General features: G+C 44.3%; 1 protein-coding gene across 4 annotated transcripts in view; it reads right to left on the reverse strand.

Moving 5' to 3' along the window:
• The window catches only part of DNAJC17 (DnaJ heat shock protein family (Hsp40) member C17), a 34,400-nt gene that overhangs the window by 8,341 nt on the left and 5,167 nt on the right, over positions 1-20,892 (reverse strand). For 2 of the 4 annotated variants that reach the window (XR_006730850.1, XM_045535246.1), the window contains exons 2-5: positions 2,567-2,636; positions 1,803-1,861; positions 1,474-1,561; positions 11-96 (exon numbers count right to left, since the gene is read on the reverse strand). Coding sequence is in view for 3 of the 4 variants with exons in the window: in XM_045535246.1 (XP_045391202.1) it covers positions 11-96; positions 1,474-1,561; positions 1,803-1,861; positions 2,567-2,636 (303 nt within the window). In the remaining variant the exon portion in view is untranslated. Of the gene's footprint in view, positions 1-10; positions 97-1,473; positions 1,562-1,802; positions 1,862-2,566; positions 2,637-5,319; positions 5,353-20,892 lie in introns of those variants that run through there. The other 2 variants (XM_045535316.1, XM_045535417.1) reach the window with 2 other exon arrangements.

Here is a 20,892-nt window from a genome sequence, read left to right on the forward strand (position 1 = left end):
AGATGCTCACCTCTTGCTCTAGTGTCCTGGTGCTCCTGCTGTCCTCCTCCTCCTCACTCCCCTGGGCCTGGGCCTGCCACTCCCGAGCCTCTAGGTCTGGGCACAAGGGTTACATGATCCAACTACTAGTCTTCGTACTTTCTACGTGGCCTCAGCCCACCTCAGCTCTGGCTCCTTCCCCAAAGTCTCATACAGGACGAGAGCATACAGTAACTCTGCCCTCTCCTTCCATGCCTATATGCCCCTGAGTTAATTCCAATTGAGAAAAATCATAGCACCGAAGTATGGGCTCCAGCGGAGTGGCCAGTGGTCTAGAACCAAGCTGGTTTTTCCAGTCAGTGAACAGAGCACAGATGGGTGCTTACGCCAGCAGCCCAGGACCATGTGTCAGGGATGCCAGTGGGTGGAGCTGCTGGCCTCTGTGCCTGAGGCACCTTAGCCTGACCTCGGACCTTGCTTTGGTTTTGATTCTCTTTCTACCACTGAATTCAAGTTCTCACTGTCTCCTTTACCTCCCCCCCTCAACTCACATTTACCAAGCCTCACTGTGGATGGGCTGCAGTGGCTCCTACAGGGATGGGCAGACTGTGGGAAGGCATTACCCCAGGTCCCAGAGCCCTTCCTGCCTTCCAGGGGAAACTTGCTTGCAGCCCTGTGCCACGCCAGCTACTGTGACAAGCCCTCTCTCAGGCCTGGGAGGTTTGTGGATTGTGTACTTTACTTACCTAGAACCTCCTTTTTTTTTAAATAGAGAAATGGATATATTGGGATGGTATATGCACACATTAAAATATATGGATATTGAATAGGCAAGAAGAAAGGGAGAAAAATTGAGTAAAGAATGCTTGGGCCAATCTTATTGGGTTGATGAAAATGTTCTAAAATTGATTTATAGTCACAGTTGCATCATTTGGTAAATTTACTAAAAATCATTGAACTGTATACTTGAGATGGGCTGACATTATGATATGCAAACAATACCTCAATAAAGCTGTGAAAAAAGAAGAGAAAGCCTGGACCTCCTTGAATCCTTCTGAGGGAGCTTCTCAGAGTGAAAGCTCTGGGCAGGAATGAGGCTGGGACAAATAAAAACACCCAGCTGGGGATGGTTTTACTGATTTTTCTCACACTGTGTGAGTTTAAATCCCAGGACCACCAAGTTCTTAAGCTTTTGGTGCCTTAAGTCCTTTGCCTAAAAAAAATGGGTTTAGTAACAGCCACTTCTTTGGATAGTTGTGATACCTAAAGAAGTCAATAAAGCATTTGTCATAATACTTAGCTAATAGTAAACATAGTCATCGTTATTATTCCTAAGAATAATAGGAACCAACCTCTAAGAACAAAGTTTTGCCCAGAGCCTGAGCTAAGAGGCTTTGAATTGATGGAAGTAAAGTTCCAGAAAGAAAAGTGAGGGGGATAAATGAAAATGGCCAAGGGAAACCGCGGGCCATCCAGCACTACGACGTCACCTACCAAGCTTCACTTTCTTCCTTCTCTCGTCAAGTTTCTGGGTCCTCTCTGCTGCCTGCTTCTTGGCTTTCCTGACCTTGTCATAAGCAGCCTGGCAGGAGAAAGGATCACAGGGCAGCAGGCCCACCAGAGAAAAAGGACAAAGCCCCAGCAATCTGCCTGGCCCCTGCCTCCTAGCTGCAGAGCCATCAGGGAGGCAGCCTGGTGACTGGGTCTCCAGGGCTTAGATAGCAAGGACTGTGCCACATGGCAAAGGGCAGAGGACTGAGGTTGAAGGGCAGCAGTGGTCTCTAACTATGGGGGATAATTCAGTTAAAGGAAGATATACTTACCCTGGCTGCAGCATCAGTCAGCACCTCCAAGGCCTGAGAAAGCTGGTGGAAGAGTTCAGCTACACATAGGGATCAAAAGGAGAGAAAGGAAAAAAACAAAGTTAGCCTTGGCGATGGTGTGCATCCTCAAAAAAAAAAAAACAAAAAAAAACACTTCAAGCCAGGCATGGTGGCTCACGCCTGTGATCCCAGAACTTTGGGAGGCCAAGGTGGGAGGATCATTTGAGCCCAAGTGTTCAAGACCAGCTTGGGCAATGCAGCAAGACCTTGCCTCTACAAAAAAATATATATATATTAGCCAGGCGTGGTGGCATGCACCTGTAGTCCTCTGAGTAGCTACTCAGAAGGCTGAGGCAAGAGGATCACTTGAGCCCAGGAGTTTGAGGCTGCAGTGAGCTATGATTGCATCACTACACTTCAGCCTGGGCAATAGCAAGACTCTGTCTCAAAACAAACAAACAAAACAAAACAAAACAAAAAACACTTCAAAGCAGCCACAGGTTACTTGGAAAAAAGGTCTTAAGGAACAAAAAAAGCCACAGAGTGGGCAGAAAAGCCGACATAAGCAGATGACAGACCAGCAAGGATGGGTGAGCACATCAGCAACTGACTGGACACCCCTAACATGTGAAGGAAGCCCTGGGACCCACTTGCCCAGAGCCCGGCCATGTGTGCCCACAGTCCACACACACAGCTTAGATTGAGAAACAATGCCCAGGTGAGCAGGTCTCTTTCTCCCTATCCCCTTAGGAGGAGGGACTCACCTGCCCTGGGATTATCCGGATTTTTGTCTGGGTGGCAGGCGAGGGCCTTCTGCCTATACGCCTTCTTCACCTGCAAGAGTCAGACAGAAGACATGATCATTCATTCTCTCACCCCAGGGACAAACAGGAAAAACCTTGCTCAAGCCATAAGGGAAATACCATGCCCACATAAGAGAGAGGCTCCTGGGAGGCGGCAAAGCCATGGAGGCAGCTGGCCACTGCCACCCAGCTGAGAAGCCAGGCCTACTTCCTGCTGAGTGCTCAATCTCAGATGCCAAGGGGCTCCTGGAAGAGGTAGGAGCACAGTATACTGGTTTCTTTACAGCCACTTGGTAACAGGTACTCTCTATACATTCTTAGTGGGCATGTAAACTGGGGCAACATTTCTGGAGGAAACTTTAGACATCAAATTTTAAAGTGTACTTTCCTTTTGACCCAGTCCTAGGAATTTGGACTTATAGAAGTATGCAAAAATAAATATACAAGGATACTCATGGCAACACCATTTAGAATAGTCCCCTACTGGAGCCAGCCAAAATCTCCATCAATAGGGAGATCCATTAAAAAAATTATGATAGATAGAGGTCTCTAAGTGCTGACACAGAAAGATCTTCAGGGTAGAATGAGTGAAAAAACCAAGGCTCAGAACATGGTATATATAGTATGATCACTTTGGGGTTTAAATTGAACAAATAAATGAAATGTAGTTACAGATACTCGGGCATGTGCATTGTTGTTGTTTTGTTTTTATTTTTTTCTCAAAGCAATCCTGAAACTTAATAGAGGTTTCCTTTGGAGAAGATGAAGGTAGGGAGGGAAGAAGCATTTACTTCTCATTTTATACCTTTCTGTAGTTCAAAATTTCAAAACTTAGGCCTTATTTTATTGTCACTTTTTATCACCAAAAGGATTTATCTTAGTGGGGATGTTATGGTCCATTTTAAATTTTCATCTTCATATCTCTCTGTATTAAAAAGAAAAAACTCTAATATTTCTTACATTAGTAAAAATAAACAAACATAGCTATCAAGATTCTCTTTCACGTGTTACCCACATAGCTGTTGTAAGTGAAAACAAAGTATGAAATCCCAGAATCTGGCCCTGGCCTCCCAAGGCCTTTGCCTCCTCAATTCTGCTCTGTATGTGTTACCTGCGGCTCCAACGTCCTGGAGGAACAGCTAAGCAGACTGGCTTTCCAAGCTGCCCAGATAGAACCAAGAGAGGCTTCTATACCCAAGTGTGCTAAATAAAGACCTTCAGAGGTAAGCAGCCAGCAGCCAGCATCTGTCAGGGATGGCCTGCCCGGCAGGTGCCCTGACTCAACTCCTACCTCCATGAGGCTGCCACCCTGCCTAGGACCTCTAGGGGTGTGCTGCCACCTGCTGGGCCACAGCCAGCACCACCCCTTCAACGCCAGGGCAACCCAAGCCCAATATGGCTCTCCTGACTGAGCTGGAGGCAGTGGGAACCAATCCCAGGACAGGCCTCAGGCAGCGATGTGCCTCTCTGCCCTACCCCACCTTCCCCCTCACCCCATGCTGCTCACCTCCCCACCCTGACCCTCCCTTCTCTAGCTCTGCTTTCACTATAAAAAATAACAATACTAAGGGAAGGGGAGGTACTAGCTTTATACACAGTCTTATATTTGCAATGTCGTCTTTGCTCTTTAGGTCCCTTATCATTTGTCTTTTCTCCCTTTCACTCTCTTGCCTCCTTTACTATGCCCCACCCTCATTTCCTTTTTATTTTAAACTAAGACTTTATGAAACAGTTTTTACATTTTAGGGCCCTTTATTTGCTGATTTCTATAAGCAAAACAATACCATAAATATATAAAGAGAAAGTTAAAAAGCTAACCTTCTTTCCCATTTCCCCAGCCCTCTAACACCAAGGTTCCAGGGTTGACTGGATGGTGGGTGTCCTGCTAACCCATCCTCCTTGATCATTCCAACAAATACAAGCACCTGCACACTGATAAGAATCTGTTGGAGATTTTTGTTCCTGGCCCCTCAACCCCACCTCTCTGATCCCATCTCCACCTTCTCTCTGAGATGGGTGAGAAGAGGCAGGGGGCGGGGGGGGGGGGGGGGAGCGCCCAGAGTCTTGGAGGCAGCTCATCTCCTGGGGGTCAATGGCCTTACCTTGCAACAGTGCCCTTGGGATGAACTTCCTCAGGACTAGGACTAGCAGGGCTGCCCCTACTGATTTGGCGGAATTTTGTGGAAGATTTTTCTTTTTTGGAGATAGTGTCTTACTCTGTCACCTGGGCTGGAGGTTAGTGGCATCATCATAGCTCACTGCAACCTCAAACTCCTGACCTCAAGCCATTCTCCCACCTCGGCCTCCCAGAGTGCTAGGATTACAGGCATGAGCAACCATGCCTGGCCCAGATTTTTTCTTTTGTATCATGGGACTCTTTTAAAGTGATTCCTATGTTCTTTTTGTAAACCTGAGAGGGACAAAAGAGAGAGAGGAGAGTGAGAGGGAGCAACAAGAAAGCAAGACAAAAGGGACATCGGGTGGGCTGAGTGCTGGTACCACCTTTGTTTTCTTTCCTTCTTTTTTATAAAGAGAATGCTTTCTGAATTTTATTCTGAAGGAATGATAAATAATTGTTTTGTCCTAGCACTCTGGGAGGCCAAGGCACGTTGATCCTTTGAGCTCAGGAGTTTGAGACCAGCCTGAGCAAGAGCAAGACCCCATCTCTACTAAAAAAATAGAGAGAAATTATATGGACAACTAAAAATACATACAGAAAAAATTAGCCGGGCATGGTGGCGCATGCTTGTAGTCCCAGGTACTTAGGAGGCTGAGGCAGAAGGATCACTTGAGCCCAGGAATTTGAGGTTGCTGTGAGCTAGGCTGACGCCATGGCACTCCTGCCTGGACAACAGAGTGAGACTCTGTCTCAAAAAAAAAAAAAAAAAAAAATTGTTTTGTGTTTTATAATTTATTTTGGATGTTCTATATCGGAAAATTAATTTTTTACTTAAATAGGAAAATAAAATTGTTCAAACTGAAAAAATTACATAATAATCAATTTACATATATTAATTTGCTTCCTTGTCAATTCTCTTTGTAGAATGTGTTCCCTTGACAAATGTCTATAACAGTCTGATCAGATTTTGATGCAACTAGTACAATTATACCAAGGTTATCTCATGCCCCATCTGGGCAAACCCATTTTACCCCTCACCCCTCCAGCCTCCCACACTCCCAACATTTACAACCAGACATAACTGCCTCAATCAACCTGACATGTCCTGGACCCCATGCCCTCAAGGCCTGGCCTCTGCCTCAATTTCCAAACCATCTTTTAAAGGTAGAACAGGCTAAACATTTTAAGGTCCTCTAGGAAAAATTACCACTCTCATGTACTGGCTAGATATTACTAGGGAGAGAAGTGAGGTTCAGAAAGTCAGGGTAAGGCTGGTATTCATTCCCAAGGAGGGACATCTAAGGATGGAAAAAACAATTCTCCAGGAGCCCCTCAGTGTAACACTGAATTCACCCCACCTGTGGGTGCACTGATGGAGCATCTGGGATATGCAGGGGCTGACCTGGAGCCTGGGAACACAGAGAAAAATCAGGCATGTTCCCTGACACTGAAGAGGAAGGACACTGCTTAGCAGAGAAGATGCCAGAGAAAACAATCAATTACAATTACAGTGCGAGAGATATAAGAGTGGTCCATAAGAATGGGAACAGGGGAAAGGAGTGACTAATTTAGCCCTGAAGCCTTCCCAGAGGAGGCAATATCTGAGATGGGTCTCCAAAGGTGAGTAGAAGTTCTCCAAGCAGAGAACCTAAAAGGAAATTCAAAACAGAGGATATAAAAGAGGCTAGATTCCTCTTCAAGATTAGAGGAGAAATAGAAAAGTTTTACATTAATGAAGAAAAGGTATTGAGAACACAAAAAAACACAAAGAGAAAGAGACATGGCTGCAATAAAATATGGAAATAAAAATAATGTTCTTTTGTCAAAGGATGCTATGGTTAATTAAAAAATTTCAACAAGGCCGGGTGTGTTGGCTCATGCCTGTAATCCTAACACTCTGGGAGGCTAAGGTAGAAGGATCTCTTGAGCTCAGGAGTTCAAGACCAGCCTGAGCAAGAGCAAGACCCCATCTCTACAAAAAATGGAAAAATTAGCCAGGAATCGTGGCGTTGTGACACTGGCCTGTAGTCCCAGCTACTCGGGAGGCTGAGGCAGGAGGATTGCTCAAGCCCAGGAGCTTGAGGTTGCTATGAGCTATGATGACACCACTGCACTCTACCCCACTCTGTTGCTACTCTGTCACCACTGCTTGTGACAAAGCGAGACTCTGTCTTAAAAAAAAAAACTTCAACCAAAGAAAATACAAGAAAACTGTAGGAAAAGAATAAATTCATACAAACAGATTTTAATGCACAGACTTGGGACGAAGAAATGCTAGAGTATGAGACTAGTGTACATATAGGCAAAGAAATGCAAACCAGGTCAAGAGGAGGAGAAAACAAGAATTAAAAAGTGATAACGTGGCCGGGCGAGGTGGCTCACGCCTGTAATCCTAGCACTCTGGGAGGCCGAGGCGGGTGGATTGCTCAAGGTCAGGAGTTCGAGACCAGCCTCAGCAAGAGCGAGACCCCCGTCTCTACTAAAAAAAAAATAGAAAGAAATTATCTGACCAACTAAAAAATATATAGAGAAAAAATTAGCCAGGCATGGTGGCGCATGCCTGTAGTCCCAGCTACTGGGGAGGCTGAGGCAGTAGGATCGCTTAAACCCAGGAGTTTGAGGTTGCTGTGAGCTAGACTGACGCCCACAGCACTCACTCTAGCCCGGGCAACACAGTGAGACTCTGTCTCAAAAAAAAAAAAAAAAGAAGTGATAACGTTAACTCAGGTATGATACTGAAAATATACAGTTTATATGTGACTCATAAAACAGAGAATAGAACAATTAGAAGGGAAGGCCCCATGGTGCTCATTTTAGCAAGGCCAGATGCAGAGAGCTTCCTGAGTTCAAGGGTAATAAACCAGGATGGATGACTGAGGAGGCTTATGGGGCCTCCAAGCCCAAAGAACCTGAACCTCAATGTTCTCTGTCTGCTAGGAAAATGTTTCTTAAAGTACAAAAGCAGCAGGCAAGACTAATGGAACATAAGCCTGGCCAAAACCAAATCATAATAAGTATAAAGATTCAGCATGTAGTAAAATTTACCATTAAAATTTATTACCACTAAATGGTAAAAAAGTTACATCTTTATCTTGAGCCATATACTAATATAATTTCAGACAGTTCAAAACATTAAACATAAAAAAGCGGCCAGGCATGGTGGCTCACACCTGTAATCTTAGCACTTTGGGAGGCCAAGAGTTTGAGACTCTGTCTCTATAAAAACAACAAAAATTACCCAGGTGTGGTAATGCACACCTCTAGTCTTAGCTACTCGGGAGGTAGAAGAATTGCTTGAGCCCCCTGAGTGGTTGCAGTGAGCCAAGATCATGACAATGCACTCCACCCTGGGCAACAGAGTGAGATTCTCTTAATAAATTAAATTAAATTAAAATAAATAAAATAAAAATTAAAGAAACTAAACATAAAAGGGAAGAAATCACACATACATGCACACACATGTTCTCGTACACACATATACAATGAATAGATTTGACTATGAAAACTTTTTAAATTTCTCTACGTCAAAAATCATAGACAAAATTAAAAGACAGGGGGAATGAAAACTGAGGGAAGTATTGGAATGAAATACAACAGACAACACAATTCTTGCTATAAAATAAACTATAGGAAAATAGGGAAAGAACATGAAGAGATACCTCATAAAAGAATATAAATGGTTAATAACATGAGGTCAAACTCCTGGCCTCACATACAAAAATTAAAAACCATTTTTGACCTATCAGTTGACAACAAGTAAAAAAAGGATAGTATTTAATGCTCGTGGTGGTGTGGTGAATATGGAAACTGACACAAGAATTCTGGAACACATCTGGTAGTATGTATTAGGAGGCTTGGAAAAGTTGACCCTTTGACCCAACAAGGCCTTACCTAAGAGTCTATTCTAAAGAAATATTTAGAAATGCGTATAATATTTATAAACACTGCTGCTCATTTTATAATTATTCATAATAGAGAAGTCAGAAATCATTTAAATTCTAAAATGACAATAAAAATAGTAGCTAGCACTTATGCTTATCATATGGCAAGCTCTGTTTGAAGTGCTTTACGTATATTAACTTATTTAACCTTCAAAATCCGTATGAGGTAGAAATTATTATTATGCTCATTTTACAAACAAGGAAACTGACATAATTATGATACTGAAAATACATTCAATGAAAAACTATGCAATCATTATTTTAGACAAAAACCATTCTAATCCAGCCAAAACCCACAAAAACAACAGTGGCCCAAACCCTATCCATGCCATAAAATGCCAAATGGGGAGTCTAGATTTCCAACCTCACCAGGCTGTAACCAAGTACGCCAAACTTCCACCAGAGTGGTATCAGAGAAGGCCAAATAGGGAGCTGGGACTTTCGTCCCTGCCAGATATAAATACAAAAATATAAAAATATCCATGAAAGATAGGGTTATAGTTGATATTTACTTTCTACAATGAACTTGTATTACTTTTCAAAACTGTTAAGAAACAAAGTTGTTTAGCCTCTTTCTACTATTCTAAACTAGGAGGCAGCATGGTTCACTGAAAGTTCTATCGTCTGACAGATGTATATAGGTCTAACAGCACAACCTTGAGCAAATTACTGATTCTCACTCAGTCTTAGGTCCTTCAACAACAAAGTGAGAAAAATAACCTCTACACATAGGGCTGTTAGAAGGATTAAAGAAAATAATCCGGCCGGGCGCAGTAGCTCAAGCCTGTTATCCTAGCACTTGGGAGGCTGAGGCGGGCGGATTGTGTGAGCTCAGGAGTTCGAAACCAGCCTGAGCAAGAGTGAGACCCCGTCTCTACTAAAAATAGAAAGAAACTATATGGACAGCTAAAAATATACATATAGAAAAAAAAATTAGCCGGGCATGGTAGCGCATGGCTGTAGTCCCAGCTACTCAGGAGGCTGAGGCAGAAGGATCGCTTGAGCCCAGGGGTTTGAGGTTGCTGTGAGCTAGGCTGACGCCACAGCACTCTAGCCCGGGCAACAGAGTGAGACTCTGTCTCAAAAAAAAAAAGAAAAGAATCCATATGAAGCACATAGCAAAAATTAGGCATTCACTACAAGTTCCCAAATCTTTCCCTCAACTGCTCCTGGAAGTGGGGTAAACTGACAGTAGTCCAGTAGGATGCCCACCTGACAGGAACTCCAGGAACGGACCCTGGTCCACAGAGGATGAAGGTCAACTCAATTTGAATTCTTCAGGTGGACAGGGATAGTTTTTAGACTGCTTGGGGGTACTCCTAAAATTCAACCCTTGGTTAGCCTCCAGGGTCTCTGAAATACTCTCATTCAAAGAGTAGAGGGCATAGGTAGGTAGCTTGAAATCTTCCAGTGTGGCTGTGAATCAAAACTCAGCAGGCCTAAGAATGCTGGTCAAGTGTGTGTCTGTCCTGACTGACTAGTTATTACTATATTTAGCTGTAAACCTGCCCTGGGCAGGGCTCATTCCTTCCTTTTAGCCTGGAAGGTCAGTTTTGACTTTGAACCAGTTGCCCTGGAGTTTGGTGCTTTGTGTTACAAACTGGATTACCAGCTTTGCCCAGCCCTCCTGGAGTGACTGCTGCCTGAAGAATTTCTAATGATGTAAACATAACTCCCCTAAAGCAGGCCTTTGAAAAAGCTTCTGGTCTTAATATTGTTTATTTTGAAATAATCCTAACTTATGAGCAGCTCAATAGGCTAGACTCAGGGTAAAAAGGTGAAACAGTATTTTTCTTAACTTGATTAAATTAGGAAGGAGAGGAACTTTCAGAAAAACAAAGAAATAGAGGGATAATCCATGTAATGATGTAGGATAAAGATAGGACTGCTGAAACCCAGGAATCCCAGGTTCCAAGCTCTGCTATGAACTGTGTCTGCAGGTGCTGGGATCACTTAGGTAGGGTTGCAGCAGCCACAGCAAGTTGCCAAAGGCTCCAGGATTGTCTTTAACACTTGCAGCTTTCCTTCTTTACCCATAGGCTTCCCCCAAATTCCCTGGTCTATCTAGCACTTGGAAATACTTGCATTCCTGAGACTTCACAAGGGAGGAACAAGGTAACAGTTCAAGAGCTTCCCCAGCAATGTCTCCTGTCCAGATCATGGTTTTTCATAGGATTAGGCTAGGCTGTCTCCAAGGCCCAGGCCCGAATGACAAAGATCTCAGATGAATGTAAGTTCCATGAGTACTTTAAACTCCAGTTTGCTGAAGTTTGGTCTTTCCTCTGATGTCCTTTTTTTCTTTTCTTTGAGACAGAGTCTCACTCTGTTGCCCAGGCTAGAGTGCCGCTGCATCAGCCTAGCTCACAGCAACCTCAAACTTCTGGGCTCAAACAATCTTCCCGGCTCAGCCTCCTGAGTAGCTGGGACTACAGGCTCACGCCACGACGCCCAGCTACTTTTCTATTTTTAGGAGAGACCACGGTCTCGCTCTTGCTCAGGCTGGTCTCGAACTCCTGAGCTCAAGCGATCCTCCAGCCTCAGCCTCCCAAAATGCTAGGATTACAGATGTGAGCTCCTGCACCCAGCCCCCTGATATCCTTCTAAAATCTTTTTTTTTTTTTTTTTTTTTGAGACAGAGTCTCGCTTTGTTGCCTGGGCTAGAGTGAGTGCCGTGGCATCAGCCTAGCTCACAGCAACCTCAAACTCCTGGGCTTAAACGATCCTACTGCCTCAGCCTCCCGAGTAGCTGGGATTACAGGCATGTGACACCATGCCCAGCTAATTTTTTCTATATATATATATTTTAGTTGGCCAGATAATTTCTTTCTATTTTTAGTAGAGACGGGGTCTCGCTCTTGCTCAGGCTGGTCTCGAACTCCTGAGCTCAAACAATCCACCCACCTCGGCCTCCCAGAGTGCTTGGATTACAGGCGTGAGCCACCGCGCCCAGCCTCCTTCTAAAATCTTACTGTCTACCACCTCCCTTTTCGCATCCTAGGATCCTAGCTGAGTTTAATCTGTCTTTGATGTCTCAGGATCATCATACAGAACATAAACTACTAAACAGTACAACACATTCAACTGCTACTGAGAGCAAAGAGTCAGGCTTTTCCTACTCTTCTCCAGGTACGAGGATCTTAAATTCTACTCTTTTTATAGTTTTTCTATCTCTTCCCTAGTCAGCCAGTACTAGAGTGTGTCAGATGCCAGCACTTCCACAGAAGTGCTTCTGATCTCCTGCTTCTTTTCTAGAATGGTCTGGAAAAGCAGTTAAGCCAGTGCTAACTGTACCTCAAATGAGAACACACAGGTATAGGAAGGTATGGGGTTCCCCTTACAAATAAAGTGCATGTGCTTAGAAGACAAGGAGTTCTGTTTCTCCCCAGGGCCCAGAACTGCACACAGAACAGCCTGGCACTTAGTTAGGCACCCAATGAATATCTGTTGAATGAACAGGGCAAACATTCATTTGTTCCCAACCAAAACACAATTAGAAAGCCTCAACTATGTCAATTACTTCAGGCACACTGAAGAGTAGAAGGAAGTGGGTGCCATCCTGACCCTAGGAGACCTTACCACTATTTCACAATTTCCCCTTCTCCCTGCTAACATTTCCTCTTAAAAAACCAAGTCTGGGCCGGGCGCGGTGGCTCATGCCTGTAATCCTAGCACTCTGGGAGTCCGAGGCGGGCGGATGCTGGAGCTCAGGAGTTCGAGACCAGCCTGAGCAAGAGCGAGACCCCATCTCTACCAAAAATAGAAAGAAATTATCTGGACAACTAAAAATATATATAGAAAAAATTAGCCGGGCATGGTGGTGCATGCCTGTAGTCCCAGCTACTCGGGAGGCTGAGGCAGTAGGATCGCTTAAGCCCAGGAGTTTGAGGTTGCTGTGAGCTAGGCTGATGCCACGGCACTCACTCTAGCCTGGGCAACAGAGCGAAACTCTGTCTCAAAAAAAAAAAAAAAAACAAGTCTGGAAAAGGGAAGAAATTACTAAAGCAGACTGCCAGGATAACCACAGTGGGAACTAAATGCTATCCCCCCACAGCCCACATCACAGAAGGGAAGAATGAGTAAGGAACTGGCAGCCACCCAGCCCTTCCCCAGAAGCTCCATAACTTGTTCTGCCACTTTCAGCAACCTGAGCCCAGAGCAGGGGAGGGGGCTGGGAGCTGGTCTCCAGCCACCTGCACTGGGCTCTGCCCCAAGCACAAGGCAGGGCCTCGGACAGACAGTCCACCTGCCTCCAGTTTCACTTCTTGAGGGGAAAGAACTCCTGACTCATCCCAAAAAGCAAAGTGCTAAAGGGCCCAATAAATAGAAAATAGCCGTCATTAACTTAAAAGAAAGGGGCCTCACAAAGAAGGCATCATTATCTTTTTTTAAAAGGCTGCTGTCCTTTCTTGTAATAAAACTTGGAGCCAGGTGAGTAAGTGGTAAGGTCTAGTTCTCAAAAAGCCAGGCCAACAGCTTAGATTCAGATAAAGAGGACACAGGGAGGCGGTGACAACAGGTACTGAATGAACAAATCATCCTGGGTGAATCAGCTAGAAATCCATTACTAGGCCCAGCCTCAGTAATGGGAAGTCAGGAATACAGCCTGGACAGTCATTTCTCCCCAAGCCTGGGGGAGGCAGATAACGCTTCATCCCCTCACTGGCAGGAACACCAGAAGTTATGTGACTACCTGATGTCACAGGCAGGAAGCAAACCACAGAGCTCTGGACACTTATCTAAAAGTCCCCTCTGCCAGAAAGATTGGTCCTTTCATTCCTTACAGCCTGTGGCCTCCACTGAGACAGCCCTATGGAGAAATCCCCAAATGCCTGAGCACTGTAGAAACTGCTGGCTGCTCCCAAGGCTCAGCACAGCAGGGAGTCAGCCACCCCCAGCTCAGCCCCCTTAGCTCAATGCTCCTAATATGTGGGCCTGCTGGTGCTATCAAGATGATTCCGGGGGAACCCACACCTCACACCAACATCTCTCTCAGGCTGCTAGCCATGGCCGATGGTCCAGACTCAGAACAGGTGTGCCACCTGGAACAAATGGGACCATGTACTGGGCCTGGCCTGCTTCTCCCCAAAAGATGGTCCCTACGCCCCCTCTGAGCTCTGGGTCCTCAGCCCATCCTGAGTTTACCCATTAGCTCCTCCCATTCCTCTGGTGCTCTCCTCCAGGTACCCCTTCCTTTAGCCATCCTAGCACTCCCTCCGGGGTCTCAACCCCTGTCCTACCACCTCCTCAGATCACTTCCCCAAACCAGCTACCCACCTGGAGCCATCTACAGCCCTCCTTCTCTCAGACACCACTCTTCTCTCTGGCCCTGCCTCCTTCTTCCCACCCTTACTGTAAGTACCCCTGTATTAGGATCAGACCCTAAAATCCTTTCCCACCTTCTTTTCTCAGGTTGTAGATTCCCACCCCTCATATGTGCCTGGGTACACTGGGTCTGGCTCCCCTCACCTCTCCCCACTGCCTACTCTCACCCTCAACCCCTAGAGACTTGGGTCCCCAGCCCCAGAGCCACTTTCTCTGCCCAGTCTCTGTCCTTTCCCAGGGGTAGAACTCCTTCCCTCTGGGCCCTAGTACTCCCTACATCTCATTCATTTCTTTTTTCCCTTAATGCACTTGTTTCCTTTATAAACAAATTTATATTAGTAAAAAGAAGTGAGTTGATTTAATGAAAACAACCAAATAAAAGTACTCAGGAACAACAAAAAATAGGGAAAGCAGCTATGGAAATGGAAAATATTCTGAATACTGCCTAAGCTGAAATGGACATTGTGCTGTAGTAGTTTTAACACAAATTTTAACGCTGTTCCTCAAGCTGTTCAGAGCAGCTTAATACCTGCTGGGTTTACCCAAGTCAGGCAGCTTTACTTAGAGAGTCAAATCTCTATCTGTGTGACAGATGGAGTAGTGAGCTCTCTGGGGCCCCACAGACCTGTCTCTTGTTGCTCTAATTGCTCCTGAAGTGCGGGTCATGGAAAAAGCTCTGAAAGAGGAGCAGAAAATTCAGGTTTGGGCAGGGGCTCTGGATTTACTAGCCACCTTATGCTGGGCAAATCAATTAAACTCTTTGAGTCTTGATTTTCTCATCTATAAATTGGAGCTAATAGTCCTTTGCCTACCTCATAGGCTTGTTTTGAAGATCACATCAAATAATTTATGTGAAAGCACTTTGGTGTCATATAAATGTGAGGTATTATCTTGAATACTAATGAATAGCTTACAGCTTACAAACACAAATGAATCATTCTTTTTGACTTAACAGGCAGCCAAGTAACTTCAAAAATCCAGAGCCTTGGCCAGACAGCTTCGGCTAAGAGTGAGTTAACCATCAGAGATACCAATAGGCCTTGAAGGCTGACTCCTAGACCTACCCAGAGCTGGTCAGGCTCTTGGTGAAGAATGACCATCTTCAAGTGAAACCAGGCTCAGTGCCCAACCTCAAGGCCCCAGCGCCTAGTCTGGAGACAAGAGGAAAGGCTCCCTCTGGAGACAGTAAACTGCATCAGGCACACCTCAAATCCAGAAATGGCCCCCAGATGGCTAACAGAATCTCATCTAATTGCCCTAGGGCAGAGAGGCCAAACATGCCACATTTTTCATTTTCATCTCCTGCAACATCCTCAACAAACCCTAGGTGATGCCCGTTCCTTGTCATGCTAAGCACTTTTACTGCTACACCTTCATGCTCCTGCTGCTCCTTTAAGCTCTTCTCCATCCTCTGTCCTCAAAACCCGGATTCTTCTTAAATTTGTAAGAAGAAATGTTGATGCACCACACTCTAAAGCATAAGAGAAATATGTATGTTTTAGCTAGCATACAGATAAAATCGCCTTGCTACGATATAACCTCCCTCTCTGAAAATGTCAATACTAAGTTTCCCTGGTAGTTTTTATATCAATAGACTTAAAATTTGAGTCTTAAAGCCCGGGCGCGGTGGCTCATTCCTGTAATCCTAGCACTCTGGGAGACCGAGGCAGGCGGATTTTTTGAGCTCATGAGTCTGAGACCAGCCTGAGCAAGAGCGGGACCCCGTCTCTACCAAAAAAACAGAAAGAAATTATCTAGACAACTAAAAATATATAGAAAAAATTAGCCGGGCATGGTGGCACATGCCTGTAGTCCCAGCTACTTGGGAGGCTGAGGCAGGAGGATTGCTTGAGCCCAAGAGTTTGAGGTTGCTGTGAGCTAGGCTGATGCCACGGCACTCTAGCCCAGGCAAGAGTGAGACAATGCCTCAGAAAAAAAAAAAAAAACAAAAAACTGAGTCTTGAAAGACTTGATGAAATGGCATTTTCAAGCACCTGGCTTCCGCAAGTAACACCTGCCAAGATAGAGTGAGCTACATACTCTTCAAAGGGCTTCAACTGAAAGGCAAGGCTGCTACAGAGAGAAGAGAAAGACACATGTAGGCTGCAGAGGAGTGGAAAGAATATTAAATTGGGGCCCCAGTCTGAGCCCAATGCTCACTTGTTGGATAGTCTTGGACAAGTTTCATAACCTCTCTGGACTTCCATCCTCCTGTCTATAAATGAACACAGTAAATGTCCACCAAGACCCCTCTAACTCTGCTGTGATATATTCTTTCTCCCCTCAAGGTCCTGCAAAAACACCTCGGGGAAGCCTTCCCTGATCTTGCCAATCATATGAATCATGTCCTCCTTTTTATTCCTACAGCATTTTCTTTTTTTCTTTTATTTTTTATTTATTTATTTTTTTTAGAGACAAAATCTTGCTGCATCATCCAGGTTGGAGTGCAGTGGCACGATCATAGCTCACTGCAGCCTTGACTCCTTGGCTCAAGCGATCCTCCTGCCTCAGCCTCCTGAGTAGCTGGGACTACAAATGCTCACTACCATGCCCAGCTAATTTTTCTTATTTTTTTTTCCTTCTTCTTTTTCTTTTGCTTTTTTAAATGTTTAGCCACGAGACCACCAGCGATTTTCTTATTTTTTTGTAGAGACAGGATTTTGCTATGTTGCCCAGGCTGAGCATTTTCTTGTAGACTTTTACTGAACCTCTTTCATTCTACCTCAGAGCTCACCAAGTACTACACTGGGTGAGCTGTCAGAAAGCAAAAGGGATTTCTTACTCAGCCCTAAAGTCCCACCATGCCCACATAGTACCTTATCCATGGTGATATACTCCATTAATTTGTTAATTTGAACTAAATAGTGAACTCTGGTAATCCTCAATTTTGTTCTCGATTCCTCACCCCCTTTCTACCCTGACCACTGCTCCAACTGAGAACCACTGGTGTGCTGACAGCACTGACCTGTCAGGAGTGAAATGAGTAAAGAAGGGGTATGGAATAGAGGGCACCCTTGGACACAAGCTGAGGGTGATTTACATATGACTTTAAAGTTTACAGCGTAAGGAAAGTACACTAATAGTGAAAACAGCAAGACCTAACTGGTAGTGAGCACTCATTCTGTGCTAGGCACTGTGCCAAGTGCTCATGTGGATCAAGCCTCAGAATGCTTTCAAGGAGGATGACTATAATCATCCCCATTTTGCAGATGGGGAAACCAAGGCACACAGAGGTTAAATATTTGCTCAAGGTAACAAACTAGGTAAGTCCTGGAGCCAATATCCAGGAAGTCTGACTCCAAAGTTCACTTTCTTTTTTCTTTTCTTTTTTTTTTTTTTGAGACAGAGTCTCACTCTCTTGCCTGGGCTAGAGTGCCATGGCATCAGCCTAGCTCACAGCAACCTCAAACTCCTGGGCTCAAGCAATCCTCTTGCCTCAGCCTCCCAAGTACCTGGGGCTACAGGCATGCGCCACCATGCCCGGCTATTTTTTCTATTTTTAGTTGTTTGGCTAATTTCTTTCTATTTTTAGTACAGACGGGGTCTCGCTCTTGCTCAGGCTGGTCTCGAACTCCTGAGCTCAAGCAATCCTCCCGCCTCGGCCTCTCAGAGTGCTAGGAACAGGTGTGAGCCACCATGCCCAGCCCAAAGTTCACTTTCTTAACTGTAACTGCTGATAAGTACAAAGGTTATTATAAAGGCATATTTACAATTCCCAGCACTGCTCCAAGTCCTGTATTATGATTTCCATCTCCTCTCAGCACATGGTAGATGTGACAAGCAACAATTCTTGGCCTTACTTGTTAAAGATTAGTTATAAAAACTGTTACTTTCTACACCAAGTTCCTCTCTAGGAAATCATCATCTGATTGAAAATGAGATGAACTTCTAGAAGAATTACTGTTAGCCTCTGTTTCAAAATGATGGGCCCCAAGAGCAAGAGATGGAGAAGCTGGAAATAGACAAGATATGGAAACCCTACAGTAACCACTTTTGTTCACATTTGTAGCCCAACACCAGGCTCAGAGTCTGACACACAGTAGGCACTTAATAAAAATGTTTACAGGAAATATTTCTACCCTCCTCTACAACGCACATGGAGAAAAGAAAAGGAAATGAAAAAGAACCAGGAAGAACACTATAAAGTTTGATCTAATAAAGGTTCAGTGTGCAGCCGGGCATGGTGACTCACACCTGTAATCCTAGCACTCTGGGAGGCCGAGGCGGGAGGATTGCCTGAGCTCAAGAGTTGGAGACCAGCCTGAGCAAGAGTGAGAACCCATCTCTACTAATAATAGAAAAATTAGCCGGGCGTCATGATACATGCCTGTAGTCCCAGCTACTCGGGAGGCTGAGGCAGGAGGATCACTTGAGCCCAGGTGTTTGAGGTTGCTGTGAGCTAGGCTGATGCCACGGCACTCTAGCCTGGGTGACAGAGCGAGACTTTGTCTCAAAAAAAAAGAAAAAAGGTTCAGTGTATACCTGCTCTGGGCAAGGCACTGGGCACAGAGCATGCTGTTCTCCAGAGTCAGGAATGCAAACAGAGAGATGGGCCACCTTCCACTTAACTAGTTGGAAGAGAAGTCAGTACACCTTTCTTAAAGGCAATTTTGCATTATGAATCAAAAATTTGAAAATATGTTTAATTTTGTTCTAGTAATTCACTTTGTCGTAAAATGTTACTGCCCAAGAAAATAATAATGCATGTTCATTCAATCATTCAGCAAGGATTTACTGAGCATATATCAAGGGCTAGGCATTGTTCTAGGCACTAGAGACACAGTTGTAAACAAAACAGAGGAGATTCCTTCCTTCCTGGATTTTTTACCTTCTAATGGGGGAGACCAATGGTAAGCAAATGGGTATATAACATAATGTATAGGATAGTGAGATCTATTACTTAGAAATACACAGCAGGTAATGGTATGGCGGCAGCTAATTTAAATAGGTGGTCAGGAAAAACCTCTCCAAGGGGGTGATATTTGAATGGAAATCTGAATAAGGTGTGGGAGTGAGATATACAACTGCCCAGAGAAAGAATGCTCTAGCAGAAGGATTAGCAAGTATGAAGGTCCTGATGCATGAATGTGTTAGGTGAGTTTGAAAAAATATCGCAGGAGGCCTACTTCACACCCATTAGGATGGTTATTATCCAAAAACCAAAAAATAACAAGTATTGGCAAGGATGTAGAGAAATTGGAACTGTGTACACTGCTGGCGGGAAGGTTAAATGGCACAGCCACTGTGGAAGATAGTGTGTCAGTTCCTCAAAACATCAAACATAGAATTACCATATGATCCAACAGTTCTACTTCTGGGCATATACCTGAAAGAAATGAAAGTAGGGACTCAAACAGATTTGTACACTCATGTCCATACTAGTATTATTCACAATAGCCAAAGATGGAAACAACCCAAATATCCATCAAGGCATGAATGGATAAACAAAATGTGGTACATACATAAAATGGAATATTATTTAACCTTAAAAAAGAAAGACATTCTGACACATGCTACATGGATGAACCTTGCAAACATGATATTAAGTGAGATAAGCCAGCCACAAAAGGACAAATATTATATGATTCCACTTATATAAAGTTCATAGAATAGTCAAATTCAAATAGAAAGAAAGTACAGGCCGGGCGCGGTGGCTCACGCCTGTAATCCTAGCTCTGGGAGGCCGAGGCGGGTGGATCGCTCGAGGTCAGGAGTTCGAGACCAGCCTGAGCAAGAGTGAGACCCCGTCTCTACTAAAAATAGAAAGAAATTATCTGGCCAACTAAAAAATATATATACAAAAAAAAAAAAAAAAATTAGCCGGGCATGGTGGCTCATGCCTGTAGTCCCAGCTACTAGGGAGGCTGAGGCAGTAGGATCGCTTAAGCCCAGGAGTTTGAGGTTGCTGTGAGCTAGGCTGATGCCACGGCACTCACTCTAGCCCGGGCAACAAAGTGACACTCTGTCTCAAAAAAAAAAAAAAAAAAAAAAAAAAAGAAAGTACAGGGTGTCTCAAAAGTCTCCACACAAAGGAAAAAATTTATGAAATTTTGAATATTTTGTAAATAAATGTATATGTAGCTACAATTTCCCATTTTGCCTATGTATGGTGACTTTTGGGACACCCTGTAGAATAGTGGTTACCAGGAGCTAGGGGAAGAGGAAATGGGAAGTTACTATTTATTGGTTATGGAGTTTCAGTTTGGAATGATGGAAACGTTCTAGAGATGAATGGTGGTGATGGTTATACAACAACGTGAAAGTACTTAATGCCACTAAATTGTATACTCAAAAAAGATTAAAATGGTAAATTTTATGTTAAGTATGTATGTTTACCACAACTGAAGTGTGGGTCATTTTTTTTAAATGTGGAGGACTAATGTGGCTAGAGCACAATGACCAAAGGGGAGAATGGTAGGCAGCATGGAGGACAGGCAATAAAGGCCTCATGGGCCAGGGGAAGACTGATGAGAAGCCACTGGGGAGTTATGACCATAGGTGGCAAAATCTGATTTACATTCTAAAGGCTCATTCTGGCTGCTGTGTGAAAAGGATCAAAGGGGCAAGAACAGAAATAGGAAAGGGTTAGGCCACTGCAGTCACCCAAGTAATTCCTGAGATTACTTTGGAATCTCTCTTGAAGCATTAATTCGCGATCTACTCTTCATCTTGACAGGCTGCGTTGCCCTGCCCCATGAGTATGTATGTAACAATTTGGGGCTTACTGCTTCAGGCTCTAGCAGGAGACTGATGCTCACCCCAGGAGCACTTGCACCAGAAACCTAGGTCAACTCAAGGCTTTCCTACAAGAAAACAATACCCTGCCCTTCTTGTCTCTTCTAGGGCTGGATGGGGAACAACAGGAATTGTTGATTTTCTAAACTCCCATGAAGGGTGGTATTAGC

Source organism: Lemur catta, chromosome 1 (genome assembly GCF_020740605.2).
Source record: "Lemur catta isolate mLemCat1 chromosome 1, mLemCat1.pri, whole genome shotgun sequence".
Lineage (NCBI taxonomy): Eukaryota > Metazoa > Chordata > Mammalia > Primates > Lemuridae > Lemur > Lemur catta.